A 17337-nucleotide genomic window follows, 5' to 3' on the forward strand; every position below is an offset into this window, starting at 1 on the left:
CCACACTACTGATAAGACCCCAATTCCTCTGAGTTCACAAAGCAACCAGCAGTGTGGCAAACAGAGAAGTTATCAACCCCGAAGCTAGACCCCAAAACTGAGGGAACGGGGTGGGTTTGTGTGTGTGAGGTAGATGTTGCCTAGTCAAAGCCCCCCAGGATCAGAACACAGGGAAATGAGGAGGGAAGAGAGCGTGTGGCCAGTGAAAGATAAATCACTTTCTACAGAGGCAACGATGTGGTGATACCCGGAAGCAATGAATGACTAGTATTATTTGGCATGCCATTCATTATCAGTAATGTAACGCAGGGTGAAGGCATCATTGGAGATTCGTTTTGAGCTGTGCTACTGCTTTAGTAACAAATAGCTTGCAAAATTCACACCTGATACTGTCTCAACATCTGTTCGTGGAATCAAATCAACATTCATGACCTTTCGAGAAACTCTGCCTGACTTACACGTCTCAAATTGCACATCTAAAACCGGGAACGTGAGAAAAAAAGCTGCGTGCTGTTTTCACAGCTTAACAAGATTCTAGAAACTAACACTTTGCTTCAGCTAAACTGGGAACACATTCGAGGTGAAAGCACTCCAGAAGCCTTCAGAGAGAGAGAGGCATGTGAAGAGTCTCTCTTGATGTGACTGTGGAAGACAATACAGGTGCCTTTTAATGCCACAGGTAACCCCAATCACACACTTTCACTTCAGAGCCTCTCAGAGTGACAGACTGAGATATTCTACAGTCTGACGGCCCTTCATCAGGAGCCAGAGACCTCCACAGTATTGGTTATTTTGTCAGAACTTATGGTAAAACATTATAAAAAAAAATTTAATTGTTGTTGTTGTTGTGCTGATTGTGAGGGAAGGTCTAAAAAATTTATCTAAATATGGAAAATGTTAAAGGAATAGTTCACCCCAAAATGAAAATTCTGTAATCAATTATTCACACTCTTGGCTTTGTAAAACTTACTTTTGTTCTGTGAAACACAAAAAGAAAGAGAAAAATGTCTCAAAAACAACTGAAACATTCTTCAAAATATTGTCTTTTGTGCTCCATAGAAGACAGAATGACATGAGAGTGAGTAAACAGTGGACATTTTTATTTTTGGTTGAACTATTCCTTTAAAGAAAGGTTTTAAGTGCAAAATTATCAGTTTTAAAAGACTTAAGTTATGCTATTATATGCTTTAGCAACCACTGTGGCAATGCCAAGTTGAAACACTATTATTGGCAGTCTGACACATTTTGGAACTCTGCAATGCATGAAATCAAGCTTGCGTAGCTAGTAGGTTGATTTCAGGTCTTATGTAAATTATTTAAAATAATGGATTGATAATTAAAGAAATATGTTAAAGTCAATACATTGCACTGTAAAACTTTCTTAACCAGAGAAAATATATGTGGACTAATGAATTGTGTAGTCATTTAATTAAGCATATTGCTCAGCCAAGGGGTTTAATCCTGTTTATGGAGATTTTCCTTTCTTCAGAGGCTGTGTCCAAATTCAGGGTCTGCATCCTTCGGAGTACTCATTTGAAGGATGTTACGTCACAGCGCCACGACGAAGGCTGTCCAAATTCGTAGGATCCTTCAAATGCGGCCCACAAATACGTCCTCCTTTTCCCCGAATTGGAAGGATGGGTTTACCATCATGTGGGGGTCTCTCCTCAACCACCACCAGTGTGCAGCATCCACTTGGATGATGCGACGGCAGCCACAGTGCAACGGCGCCAGTGCACTCACCACACACCAGCTACAGGTGGAGAGGAGAGGGAGTCATTGAGCCAATCAAGTGTATGGGGATTATTAGGAGGCCATAATTGACAAGGGCCAGTAGAGGGAATTTGGCCAGGACACCAGGGTTACACCCCTACTCTTTACGAGAAGTGCCATGGGATTTTTAATGACCACAGAGAGTCAGGACCTCGGTTTAACGTCTCATCCGAAAGACGGTGCTTTTTGACAGTATAGTGTCCCCGTCACTATACCAGGGCGTTAGGACCCACACAGACCACAGGGTGAGCACCCCCTGCTGGCCTCACTAACACCTCTTCCAACAGCAACCTAGTTTTCACCAGAGGTCTCCCATCCAGGTACTGACCAGGCTCAACCCTGCTTAGCTTCAGTGGGCAACCAGTCTTGGGCTGCAGGGTGATATGGCTGTGGCGAGCTAAAAGCTAAAACAAGCTAAAGTTTATGCTTTGGCTCAATGAATTTGTAGGAGAAATTAGTAGAATACTTAAAAACAAATAAAAATAGGCTATAATGGCTTACCTGGATGTGACTGTCTTGTAGTCTGATATAAAAAACTCTCCGAAAACGAGCAAAGAAAGTATTTAATTTATTTAATTGCTTTATTTCTTCCAAAAGAATTAAAATGAGGAGAATAACTCTTTATTTGTCCATTTTCCCGCTTCTTGCTTGGCGCTGTCACGGTTGCTAGGCGACAGGATATGAGCAACGGGTAAGGGAGGGAACTGAAAGAAGGGTAGGCTGTCCAAATTCACAAACACCGACTTCCGGGTTTTGCGGACGTCGGAGGATCCCTCCTACTTCAACCGGGTAGGAAGGATCCTAAGGAGGATGCAGACCCTGAATTTGGACACAGCAAGAGTTTAGATCCAACTCTAATCAAACACACCTGAACCTGTTAATCAATGTCTTTGGGATCACTTGAAAATTACAGACAGGTGTGTGAGAGCAGTGACGGAACTAAACACTAAACTAAATTCCAAACCTACAAATTGAAGTGATGCATCCTAATTTGTTTTCTTCTGCATTTGCTGGTGATGGAAAAGTGCAAACTTCTGAGTATGTTAAAAGATAGTACACCAGTATTGTGACATCATAATTCATAAAACCACCATGACCATCATGTCATACACTATTGCAAATTTTGCCATATAAACTTAGCATATAATTCGTTAATTTATCATTTTTATGTTCATACTTATTGTACATCTCGGCAGCTTAAGCATGCTATTTTAAATGTACTAATCTTGCATACATATAAGGACAGGTAGTATGAAAATTGGGAATCTATCTCTTACCTACTGGACAGTTTATGACAGATTTGCAAGTAGACAATTTTACAGATAACAGACTTGTCTGTCCTCCTGTTATCAGCATTGTCTATAACTGACACATTACTTAATTTACTTCATCATTAAGAACATATATATGTGTGTGTGTGTCCCCTGTGATGAAATGAGAATCCCTGAATGTTCACAAATTGCCTTACACCGCTGATTTTATTTATGAGGACATGTCTTCTGTAGTTCATTAGTTACCAGATGGACTTCACAGGACAGATGGGACTCATAAAAGAATCTTGGAGTTATGACTTGTAGTCTTACATTTAGGATGGAAGATGGAATGTTAGATGGAATCATCTTCTATTAAGAGAACAGAATTGCATTAAATCTATATGGGATGCAGTCTGTGACAAAAACGAGTGTTTATCAGCATTTGAATAAATTTGAATCAGTTTGAAAAGTGTCAATATTACAAATAAATAAAAAAACTGTACATCTGATAGTGGGAGACATCAAAATGTAATTTATTTTGTTAAGTGGTAAAATTAAAAGATAATCATTCCCACGTCAGTCCATTTCACTCGATTTGTTGCTATGTTAATTAAAAAGACTAAAATATAAAACATTTAAAACTTTGACTCTTGAAATATTTATTTATGTAGTGTTATAATTTGACTAGGTAGAAACTAAATTTATATGTGTGTAATGGTGTGTGACAGTGCAATTTAAAAAAATCATTTATTTTCCCAACAGATACAATGAAGACAGATCTCAGTGTGCAAAAAAAAGTGACTGCATCTCAAATGCATTTCAACATTTAATTCAATCAGATTCAAGTTTTGATTCCATTAACCATTCTTTTAAACATTTGGAGAGTAATAAATTGAATTCCATTACCAGATAATGAGGTAATTTGAGTAATGCATAAAAAAAAATCTTGCAACAAAATGTGTTTACACAGACTTTTTGGAGAATAAATGTATTTTATGTATTATTGGCCTATGTATTAAACAAAAATACCATCCAAACAAATATGTGACCACTGTTTCCATCTATTAAATATTCATAAAACTATGTTGCTAAATGAACAACCAGTCAACAATTCTCATTGTAGATTCATCTGCAGAGGAATAAAAGTGTCATAACTTAAATAATCAAATCAAGTGTATGGTTATCAACTGATTTTCTTTTCCAACCCCTATACATATATGTAGTATGAAACTGAAATTAGTATAAGTCTGGGTAATTACATTCAAATGAATGCTGCAAAATAAGAACAAGTAGGCTTAAAGTCCTGATTGAGCAACAAAATCGATAAGCTCATCATTTGTCTTTTAATGAAGTGAAGACTGATAAACTATTGTTCTCTGCTTCTCTGATTTTGATGAGTAGTGTTTGATTCCAGATTTTTGATGAGTAGTGTTTGATTCCACAAATGCATTCTTAGTGGCAATTTGAGCTGAAGGTTCAATCTATAAAGTTATGAGCGTTACGCATGTAACTGAAAGTCTCAAACAATAAGAAGCTCGACCGAAATTGATTCACAATACTGAATATAGTGCTTTCAAATATAACAACCATTCAGTGAACCAAATAATGAAAGCCATGAGACGAATGAAAGAAAACACCCACACATCACTTCACAAGCTTTGACTTGGCCTCCACAAAAGAAATGTAAACATGCTAATATCTGCTAATTGAAAATGATAGTCAATACATCTTTCACTCTCTTACTCTCTCAGTAGTGAATATTAAATAGAAAGGATTGCATTAGAAATGGTTGCTGTTACTTTTACTTACTCTGTATTCAGTGTTTAAAAAGTGCCTTGATATAGGTCACTCATGGGTTTCACCGCCTAAAAATATAATTTTTTTTTGTATAGCAAATTTTCTACACAGCATGAGGCAAGGGATTGTTGTGTGTTTGTTTTCACCGAAACATGGCTAAACGACAACATCCCAGACTCCGCCATTTAGCTGCACGGACTAACCAGCTTCCGAGCGGATAGAGAATCATCACTGTCTGGTAAGACCCGCGGAGGTGGCTTGTGTGTGTATATCAACAAAGACTGGTGTAACAATGCTGCGGTATTATCAAAACACTGTTCATCGCTGGTGGAGTTTATGTTTGTGAAGTGTCGACTGTTCTATCTGCCGCGGGAGTTCACGGTCATTGTTATTGTCACAGTCTACATCTCCCTGTGTGCAAACGCTAAGGACGCGCTTCGTGAACTGTATAGCGCCATCAGTGAACAACAAACAAATAACCCTGACGACTTTTTCATCATAGCCGGTGACTTCAACCACGCAAACTTAAAGACAGTTTTGTCAAAGTTCTACCAACATGTGAACTTTGAAACAAGGGAAACAACACACTGGACTTTGTTTACACAACAGTAAACAACGCTTACAAGGCTGTACCCCGCCCCCACCTCGGGTACTCAGACCACATCACTGTTATGCTAATCCCAGCATATAGACCACTTCTTAAACTCGCCAAACCGGTCAAAAGCAGATCACAGTATGGCCAGACAATGCTACCTCAGCACTACAGGACTGCTTTCAGTGCACAGACTGGAACATGTTTAAAGAGGCAGCCACCTACAACAACCACACAGACCTGCATGAGTACACTGAAACTGTGACTGCTTACATCAAAAAGTGCACTGATGATGTGACAGTCACCAAGACCATTACCACACGTGCAAACCAGAAGCCATGGATGACAGAGGTTCGTGGGCTGCTAAAGACCAGAGACATTCAACACAATAATCCCATAACAGCTCATAAATAAACTAAACCTGCTGGGCCTTAACAATTCCCTGTGTAATTGGATCCTGGACTTTCTAACCGGAAGACCTCAGTCAGTCCGTGTCGGCCTCAGCACCTCGAGCACTACCACACTGAGCACAGGTGCCCCACAAGGCTGTGTGCTCAGCCCGCTGCTCTTCACACTGCTGACCCATGACTGCACTGCCAAGTTCAGCTCCAACCTCATCATCAAGTTTACTGACAACACAACAGTTGTAGGTCTCATCAGCAACAACGATGAAACGCACTACAGAGAGGAAGTGGCACAGCTGGCTGAATGGTGTGGCACCAACAATCTGTCCCTCAGTGTGGAGAAGACAAAGGAGGTTGTGATGGACTTCAGAAGAAACTCCGTTGACAACCCCCCACTGACCATCGACAGCTCGACTGTGGAGAGAGTCAGCAGCCCTAAATTCCTGGGGGTGCACATCACAGAGGATCTCACCTGGACCACCAACACCATGTCACTCTCCAAAAAGGCACAACAGCGCCTACACTTTCTCCGCCGGCTGAAAAGAGCAAGTCTCCCTCCACCCATCCTCACCACATTCTACAGAGGCACCATTGAGAGTGTGCTGACCAGCTGCATCACTGTCTGGTACGGGAACTGCAGTGCTGCTGACCGCAAGTCCCTCCAGCGAACAGTGAACACAGCTGCAAAGATCATCGGTGCCCCTCTCCCCTCCATCCTGTACATTTTCCTTACACGATGCTCCAGCAAAACCAACAGCATCTTGAAGGACTCCACCCATCCCTCCCACAGTCTCTTCCAGCTCCTTCCATCAGGAAGACGGTACCGGAGCATCAGAGCCCGCTCCGCCAGACTGCTCAACAGGTTTTTCACCCAGGCTGTGAGAGCCCTGAACTCAAATCACCCCGCCCCCCTCTGAAACCCCATGCAAACCCCTACCTCCTGTAACATGGACCCCCCCCCCCCCCCAACCTTACCACACCAAAGAAGAAAAAACTGTATGGAACTTTTTTTTGTGCAATTCGAGGTGTGCTACACACAGGTGAGTGGGCCTGTACAAACCACCTGTAGTAACACACTCTCCTCTATGTGCACTAGACACTTTACACACACTGCTGCGTGTACACAATCCCACAAAAGACTCAGAAATATATGTATGTTTACATGCTCATGCACTACAAATCATCCTGCACTGTTCCACAACCAGCTCCTTGACTCAAAATGTCTCTCTTTGCACATGTACTGTATTTGTGAAGCATTCGTATAGTTTGCATTTTTTATCTTCTATTTTTTTAGTTTGTATAGGGTAAATATTTATGTGAAGCATTCGTATAGTTTGTATTTTTTTATCTTTAATTTTTTGTTTGTATAGGGTAAATATTTATGTGAAGCATTCATATAGTTTGTATTTTTTATCCTTTATTCTTTTAGTTTGTATAGGGTAAATACTTATATATAGTATACTTATAGTTAAAATATGTCAGTAGGTTAGTTGTGTATAGGTTTATAGTGTTTTTTACTTCATTGTTGTATGTCTGTATTTATGTACCACCGTGGTCCTGCGAGGCACGACATTTCGTTCCACTGTATGTCCCCACATGTAGCGGAATGACAATAAAGCTCAACTTGACTTGACTAACTTTTTAAATTCTCTTTAATAATCTGAAGTATACTAGGCACTCAAGCTCACACTGTGTGACAAATGAAGACATGATCAAGTCAATATCCCTCAACTGAATATGTCTGTTCTTGATGGATATGAAAATGACATATAGATGGCAACAGATGTAGTATAACTGCAGCTTATGATGAGTAAAATCACAAACGCATAAACATGCCAAAAAAAAAAACAAGCTGGCAAAGTGATCTGGTGCATTGTGAGACGAACATGTTTTGTAAACAATTTAAAACGCAGAAATGCAAATGAAGAGATTCCAAAGAAAAGATTAGCATAATATGAAATATGCTAAACAACTATAATGTGGTCTGGTGTTTTCATTATACAAACGGAAAGACTGCTCAGTCCTGTCATACACACTGATGGGAAACATTAATTTATATTAATGCACGCTAAATATGCTGAAATGACTTTGCAGATTTGATAAAGGATTCCACAGTGTTAGAAGCTGGTTTCCTTCTTTTGACATGCTATGTTATATTCTGAATAAATTAATTTAAGCTCTAATTGAATGGCTTATTCTAATTTATTTTCTTGGAAAAATAATGTATAGTGGTGCTTTGATATAATATGAACTAAACGTCCAAAACATTTATAGATAAAACTTTTTATAATTATATTGTGCTTAACATTTATATGAATATTCTATACATACTAATTTGTAACTGACGCGTTAAGGTCTTCACACTGAGTCTGAAATTTTCACACGTTAAAAAATACATACAACCTCACGTTGTGTCAATCACGTTTGCATACTGCCTCCGAAACGTTCGTCCGTCAAAAACAATTCGGATCAGGTTCGATTTTCTGCGTTTTCGCATCCGTAGCATGCATTTTGATAGGAAAGGATGGGGAATACGAAAAAAAAACAGAAAAACGCATGCGAAAATTTCAGACTCTGTGTGCAATGACCTTTAATCTTACTTGAATTAATGATCTGTTAAATGTTTAATGATGTGTCTTAAGAAATGTTATTATAAAGTGTTATTTTTGTAGCGTGTGTTTGACAATATTAGTAGTGCTATATATATATATATATATATATATATATATATATATATATATATATATAGCACTTGTTAATGGAACGTAAATATCATTAAAACTGAAAGTCATTTTCAGATATTACTTCAGTTCAATGAGTTTGAGACTCAATATTCTGCAGAGGAATTGTAAGAAATAGCGAGAAGAGATGAGCCAGAAACAATATAAAATCCAGAAATAAGAATCCATGACCATCAATAATTGCTGGTGTAGCTGTGGGAATTGACAATGGATGGTTCTTGAAATGGATTGCTGGGTGAGTAGGGAATGGGACATCATTTCACATGGATAATATGGAGGCTAAATCTGACTTTGCTACTGTTGTTAACAATACTGTTCACTGGCATTTACCAGCACTGGTATCTAGAAATGTTAACTGCTCTTAAAAAAACTGAAAAACTGAACAAGAGACTGGGAAAGTTTTCTAAGACTAATAATGAAGGAATGTTTGCAGAACCAAAAGGTCATTCATTAAAAAAAAAATTGAGTGGGAGTCAAAATGATTTAATCCATAAAAATATTGAGTGAGCTATGGCTCTATTTGCACACAATGGACAAAGTCTCAAAGCAAAGTAGTGAGGAGTGATAGGGAACATCTTGACTGTCCTTCCTTAATTTCATCTTTCCAAGGTCAAGAACCATCTTAGTGAGAATGATTACAGCCCAATTACTACATACAGTATGGTCCAATAGTTTCAATGACTCTGTTCTAAAACCAAATAAGATTCTTGGGTCACACTTTATTTCAAGGTCCAATTATTGCTATTAACAAACCATTAACTATGACTTTTGACTCAAACTCCTAATTTGCTGCTTATTAATAGTTAGCAAGGTAGTTGTTAAATTTAAGTATTGGGTAGGATTAGGGATGTAGAATATGGTCATGCAGAATAAATGCTTCATAAATACTAGTATATATGCCAATATGCTAATAATAGGCATGCTAATAAACAACTAGCTGATAGTGAGAATTGGTCACTATATTAAAGTGTTACATATTGTCTGCTACTAAATAGGCAGTTCAGTGCACAAAATGATAAATATTTATTCTGCAATTGTCCATAACCTGAGGGAGTTTCAAAACTTTTGGAAGGAACTGTATAAATGGACACTTCCCTCACCTCATCCATCATCTTGGATGGATTTTTTTTTTTTTTTTACTAACCTTTCTGCAATGCACCCTGGGACTGCCTTCTTTTAAAGCATGCATGCAATTCTGCCTTAAACTTTAGCCAAAACAAGATATCTCGCAAGGCAGCATAATTATGCTGACTTTGGCAGCCTACATAGGCAGCTCACTAGATTTTGGAACACAGCCAATCACACTGAGTACTAGAATTCCTTTTCTACTTTTAAAATCACCCCAAGCACGTCTGTGAGCTGTGAGCGAGACCTTGTAAATGCAAAGTCAATTGGCTATTGTACAAATAAAAACAGCCATCCGTTCAGAGTCGCCCCCCAAAAGTGTGCCCGACTTCTGTTACTATCGTGTTGCGGACTTGTAGCCATCATTGTTGATGTCATTAGCATTTTGACAGAGGCAGCGGCGTGCTGTCACTTCAGGGGAGAGAGGCAGATCAGATAAGCTGTCACTTTCCTTGAGTGACAGGCGTGATAAACCGATCAGTGGCTGCTGCAGCACTTGGAAGGGGTTCATCTGAAATAGATGCCAGTTATCACAAAGTGCCAGGGTGGGCGGGCATCTACATACCACCTGCGGCAACTAGCACAGCCTCTGGCCTCTCCCTCTATGGCTCCAAGATCCCGAAATAGGGAGCATGAGTCGGAGGGACCCAGGGAGACAGAGATAATAGAGGGAGGATGGATAGGTCTGCTATTATCCTAATAATACTCCCGCTGTGGGACACTGTTATGTGACCCCATACATTGACCGCGGCCTAGAATTATCTCTGGGCAGACAATAATTCTCTTGTCACACACTGCAGACATTTATTTTAAAAGATGAACGTTCAACGGTGGCCCAAATGCGAAATACATGAAATGAACTAAGGAAAACCAAAAAACCTTAGTGCAGCCCAGGCGGCTTGTCGTTGAGCAGATCTTACGTTCCTTGATCCTCTTTGTTCATTCCAGGATATGATCTCAATGGTGTAGTTTAAATTCCAATTGATTTTCACTGTGATGAGCAATTTGCAATGTAAAGAACCAGATATGAAATAAAACATCTCTGGGAAGCTGTGCCGCTGATGCAAATAAATAATACAGCTTCATTGTGTAGGCCTGTTAGTTTTTTATTAAGAGTTGTATTGGTTTTATTATAGAGTGAACTAAAGTGGGGTCTCACTTTGGAGCAGAGACAGAAACAGCTTTCTATAAGCGATCCTGTTTACAACACCACTGAATTTAAATGCATCCATTCAACTAGACCAGCTAATGAGAATAAATTACCAGATGGGTCCACCTAGAAATGATAAACTGTGGCAATGATCATATACTAGGTAGACTACAGGCCAGCCTGTGATTATGTATAAAGTGAAACATCTGCTAATTAAGAAAAATTGAGGAAACATGAGAAGGTGGCATGTTTTTCTACTCTTGTTTCCTCACAAAATTGTAATTAAAAAGAACACATTTAGAGTTTCTGATGATTTTGAGTTTTCTGCTCTCTTGTAAAATTAGTGGGAGATAAGGAAGTACATTATCTCACTTCAGGGGCAAGTAACAGTCTGGGCTTTATCACAGAATGATAAATGGTGAAGCAGTGTGTGCTGTATAAAAAAGACAAATGCATTTAGCCTATTATTTATTCATTTTAATGCTGATTTCCAGGAATTTGTGGGGTGGAATTTAGTTTGTTTAGTCTCTGAAAGTAACATGTAATTTCTTCTGCGTTCTACAGAATAAAGGAAGTCATAAAGGTTTGAATGGCATGAGAGTGAGTAAATAGTGATTGATTATTCATTTTTGCATGAACTATCCATTTAAATCCTGAGGTTGACCTCAGCCTGGTCAAACTAGTGCTTGGGAGGTTTAGCCGGAAGGTCAGTTGCTAATACCAGCAAACTAACTTAGGCATTTTTCAAAAGGACTGAAATTTCAAAATGTTCCACTTTCAAAGGTGTTTTTCATGAATATTTACTGAGGTCTGTCAGATACAGCAGTCTAAGAGGAGGAGGGGGGATATTCTGCTTATCCACTACCACAGCTCTCTAGGCCCGTATGGTGGACTGGTACCAAAAACAGAAACATGCACTAAAAAAGCACCTGTGAGGAGACAGTGGCTTTCCTACTGCAGAATTTCACAGCACAGTAAAGAGTGTTTTCAAGCATGTGCAAAGAGGAGGTACTGCAGTCAACTCAGACCCTGTCAGACTGGTAAATGGAGACAATTTATAATGGAAAGTAATTGTTAAAACATACTGAAAACAAACACACTTGTCATTAAGGAGCAGCGTAAAGTGACAAATGCAAGAAGATACAAATGCAGATACTCAATTAAATCTTCACATAAATGTCACTATCTAAAGTAGTATCTCTATATATGTTGTTGATATTGTTTTATCATAAATAAGTATTTTTAGTCACCATTATGATGATTAGTGTTGATGGTGAACCTTAGTTCATATAAAATCAATTTTCTCTATGCAGATCCTATTACTTTGCAGTAACAACAGATGTTTACTTTATGAAAACAGGTTCAGGAAGTAATGTTATATAATTTTAGAATGTTATACACAGCCTATAGAAAGGATTTGTCTAATAACAGCCAATTTCTGATCTAACCACGATCTCAACTTGTCACTAAAATTCAAAAGAATCAATTAATCAATAAATAAATCAATAAATCAATCCTTCAGTAAATACATAAATAACTCTATTTATAAGTCCCACTAGTTAATGATGGTTAACTAAGTTCATTCAATATGAAGAGCACATTGTTTTTACTGAGCTACTTTAAGGCAATTATTTTCATGCAAATTCTTTGCATATATTGAGCTTGTTAGTGTTTACAGTGCACCCTAAAGCAAGGCAGCAGCAATTGTCAAAGCCACTCTAAATAGGTAACCCAAATGAGTGGCTACATCAACCAGTCAAAAAGCCCCTCTTCCTGGCACAGCAGTGCATAGAATGGGCCTTAGGAATGGGCCAAGTGAGGGTGGACGTGATGTCTCTAGGAATCTGACAACAGCCCAGGGCACTTCCTCCAAAAAACCATACCGATCAAAATAAGTGTCTCTGCATCAGCCTGGCGTAGTTGTTTTCCCTCTGCTGGCTAGCAAAGTGCAAGTGTAGCATTTTCTGACAAATTCATCACAGGTGGGCTCAAATGGACACGCAGCTTAAGTTTGCACATAGCATAAGTGCAGTTTTCCAGCCCTCTGGGTTTCATACTGCTGAATGGCAGCGGTGGCCTCTGTTTCTGACTGTTTAGCAAAAGACTAATGTGTATTTTATAGCCTTTAGCTATAATGTGCAGCTAAAAAAAACTCCAGCAATACTTATGATTACAACAACAATACACACACAAACAATACACTACGTCCATGGACAGACCATCATTGCCAGGGCAGGCCCTGAGTATTATAACACAATCATTTCAAACCACAAACAGGAGGTCGGGGAGGATAAACGGTCGAGAAGGACCCAGTCCATCACCTTTGTGTGTGAGTATTTGTGAATCACAGCTGTCACTGCAGTGCACCTGAGATTAGAGTGATTGATGCACAGGGCTTTTTCTCGCAAGGTCAGTGTATCCGAGTGAAAAGCTGAGGTCCTGGCAGAGCAGGGAGGGCTTCTGTGTGTATACACGTGATTTGAGTGAATGACAATTGGAAATGATTGGTGAAGGTCTACTGCACTGAGAAGTTTGAGTGTTTGTCCTCATGGTAAATGACTGCAGGTGTTAAGTTGCTTCAAACCACTATAAATCATTTCAAAAGAAACTGTAGAATATTCATATATAGGGGGAAGTCGTGGCCTAATGGTTAGAGAGTCGGACTAGTAATCGAAAGGTTGCGAGTTCGAGCCCCCGGCCGGCAGGAATTGTAGGTGGGGGGAGGGAATGTCCAGCGCTCTCTCCACCCTCAATACCACGACTGAGGTGCCCTTGAGCAAGGCACCGAACCCCCAATTGCTCCCCGGGCGCTGCAGCATGGCTGCCCACTGCTCCGGGTGTGTGTTCACGGTGTGTGTGTGTGTGTGTGTGGATTTGTTCACTACTCACTGCTGTGTGTGTGCACTTGGATGGGTTAAACGCAGAGCACCAATTTCGAGTATGGGTCACCATACTTGACAATACGTCACGACTTTACTTTACTTTTCAGTTATAAAATTGATAGTGATATAATAGTGGTTGCTGATTGGTCAATACAGCATGTTAAAGCACACAATATGTCAATGAATATATGTGACATGCTTTATTATTTTAAGTCAGAAGTTGCAAAAAAAAAAAAAATTGTCTTCTCTTATCTAATCAAAATATTAACTATAATAATAAGAAATATTTATTGAGCACCAAATCAGTACGAGAAGATGCAACACTAAAGACTGAAATAATGGCTGCAGAAAATTCAGCTTTGCCATAATAGGTATAGGGATAAAAAATATGTTAAAATCAAATAATGATTTTAAATTGTAATAATTCACAATATTACAGTTTTTACTATATTTTCAATCAAATATATCCAGCCTTTGTGAACATAAGACACTATTTTCCAATATATTTTTGTTTGAATAAATCTCGTAATATCATCTAAAAGTAGTCTGAAAAGAGTTTGGAATATTTATTGGTGTTTTTTTTTTTTTTTTTTTTTTTCAAAAACAAGTTTTTATGACAGCCATTTAAATTTTTATATCCAGTTTGGTGTAGAAATGTAAGCTGACACTTTTTCATTCAGAGTATTTACAGTCAATGTGTTTCTGGGTCACAATGACTGAAAATATGGAGCAGATCACGTATAGTCAATGAATAACATTACTAAGAAAGGAAGAAAGAAAAAAAGGTTCCTCCTACCAGTGAGTGTGTAAACTCAGGTGCGTGGTCGTTCCTGTCTGTGATGGTGATGGTGGCTGTTGCAGTTCCTGTCAGTCCCACCTCACTTCCTGCCATGTCCTTCGCCACAATCTCTAGCTCATACTGCGTGGTTGGAAGAGTCTGTGGACACATAAGAACATGGTTGGGAACAGTCAGTAGAGCTTCAGTATAGAGGGAGTACAGTCGTGATAAGAGCTTAAGTGGTTTAATCGAAGAACAAGTAATTGTAATTGTTCCACGACTGCTTTAGTGCTGGTTAGACGCGGTCAATATGCACTAAAAAGCAACACATACTTCTAATGAGCGGTTACGTTGTAAATTAACTGGTAAAATGCAGTAATTAAGATCTAATCCACCAATCATTGTATTGAAGTCATGGCGTCACCTCAAAAGAGTCTCGCAGTTCATCATTGACATTTCAAACACTAAAGTCAATCGGTACAAAAAGTTCATTATTGCTCATGATTGACCGGTGATTTATGAGACTAAAATATTCATTCGTTTATTTACACTTCTTCCTGTGTAAGGCCTTCTTCGGGGGACGGTCCTGAAACAATGATAAAGGCTTCATGAAAGAGCATTGACTCTCCCTGACAGGTGCTAGTCTAAATAAATGTCAAGTTTCAGTCACTTTTCAATGGTAATACTGAAAGAAAAACATGCAAATGTCAATTAACGCCCACATCACCTTTCCTTCAAGGCCATGTCCTTAACCAGAATGTCAAGATGTGAGAGAAAAAGAAAGAAAGAATGAGACAGAAGGGTCAGAAGAGGTTTTTTGGTTGGTAAATCAATCAATTAATCAATCAATTTTGTTTTTGTTTAGTTTTTTTGTCCCAAGGGTTCTTAAAATCTTAAAATATGCTATATTTAAGAATATTTAAGTATTTAAGTTGTCAGGTGAAAAATCTATACCAGAAATCCCCATTGTCAGCATTTTTATTCAAGATGTGCTTTCCTTATAAAGTATATTTCTATTATACAGTTGTGGTCCGAATTATTGGAACCCTTGGTAAATATGATCAAAGAAGACTGTGAAAATTAACCTGCTTTGTTAATCCTTTTGATCTTTTATTTAAAAAAATCACAAAAAGCTAACCTTTCATTGGATAATAAGAATTTAAAATGGGGGGAAATATCATTATGAAATAAATGTTTTTCTCTGATACACATTGGTCACAATTAACGGCACCTTTTTATTCAATACTTTTTGAAACCTCCATTTGTCAGTTTAACAGCTCTAAATCTTCTCCTATAATGCCTGATGAGGTTAGAGAACACCTGACAAGAGATCAGAGACCATTCCTTCATCCAGAATCACTCCAGATCCTTTAGATTCACAGCTCCATGACGGTGCTTCTTCTCTTCAGTTCACCTCACTCATTTTCTACAGGGTTCAGGTCAGAGGACTGGAATGGCCACAGCAGAAGCTTGGTTTTGTGCTCAGTGACCCATTTTTGTGTTGTTTTTGAGGTTTGTGTTTGGATTATTGTACGGTTGGAAGATCCAAACATGGCCCATTATAAGATTTCTAATAGAATCAGTCACTTATTGATTTTTTATCTGTTGGTATTTGATAGAATCCATGATGCCATGTGTCTGAACAAGATGTCCAGGACCTCCAGCAGAAATATAGGCCCACAACATCACAAATACAGCAGTATATTTCATTGTACACATGGGGTACTTTTTATCCCTGTGTTCACCAAACCCATCTTGAGTGTTTGCTGCTAAAAAGCTCATTTTTTAGTTTCATCTGACCATAGAAGCCAGTCCCATTTGAAGTGCCAGTCCTGTCTGATAACTGAATATGCTGGAGTTTGTTTTTGGATGAGCTAGGAGAATTTTTCTTGAAATCATCCCAAACAACACGTGGTGATGTAGGGGCTGTTTGACAATTTTTTTTTAAGGTTTTCTGACCCCGAGACTCAACTATTTTCTGCAATTCTCCAGCTGTGATCCTTGAAGAGTCTTTAGCCACTCAAACTCTCCTTCTCACCGTGCATTAGGACGATATAGACACACGTCCTCTTCCAGGCAGTTTCATTACATTTTCTGTTGATTGGAAATTCTTAATTATTGCCCTGATGGTGGAAATGGGGATTTTCACTGCTCTAGCTCTTTTCTTAAAGCCACTTCACTAATTTGTGAAGCTCAATTATCTTTTGCTGCACATCAGAAATATATTCTTTGTTTTTTCTCATTGTGATGGATGATTAAGGGAATTTGGGCTTTGTTTTCCCTCCTATTTATATTTTTGTGAAACAGGAAGCCATGGCTGGATAATTTCATGTTCATAATCACCCTAGAGTGCTCAAAATTGTGAATATGAATGGGAGTATACTTCACAGATATTTTACTCTTAAGAATTTCTAGGGGTGCCAATAATTGTGTCCAACGTGTGTTTGAGAAAAACATTTATTTCATAATGATATTTCCCCCCATTTTAAATTCTTATTATCCAATGAAAGGTTAGCTTTTTGTGATTTTTTTAAATAAAAGATCAAAAGGATTAACAAAGCAGGTTAATTTTCACAGTCTTCTTGATCATATTTTATATTGATCATATTTACCAAGGGTTCCAATAATTCTGACCACAACTGTATACAGTAGTTTTCTTTAGAGATTGTGAAAGACAGCGAACAAACACAAATTCCTGAAATTTAGTTTTAAGAGAAGCCAAGGCTATTTCAGAGATATTTCAGGAAAAATACCCTACAATCACTGCATGAATAATACATAAGTTAAATAAATGGGCACAAAAGCGTTACATAGACATCTGGTTTTTCTGACGCAAGGAAAA

At 38.5% G+C, this 17337-nt stretch overlaps 1 protein-coding gene across 2 annotated transcripts in view; it reads right to left on the reverse strand.

Moving 5' to 3' along the window:
* Window positions 1–17337, reverse strand: part of LOC306842925 (cadherin-13-like) — a 311991-nt gene that overhangs the window by 60707 nt on the left and 233947 nt on the right. For both annotated transcript variants that reach the window (XM_079374136.1, XM_079374137.1), the window contains exon 8: window positions 14514–14654. In XM_079374136.1, coding sequence (XP_079230262.1) covers window positions 14514–14654 — 141 coding nt within the window. The remainder of the gene's footprint in view (window positions 1–14513; window positions 14655–17337) is intronic.

The sequence above is a fragment of the Barbus barbus genome, assembly GCF_936440315.1.
Source record: "Barbus barbus genome assembly, chromosome: 23".
NCBI lineage: Eukaryota > Metazoa > Chordata > Actinopteri > Cypriniformes > Cyprinidae > Barbus > Barbus barbus.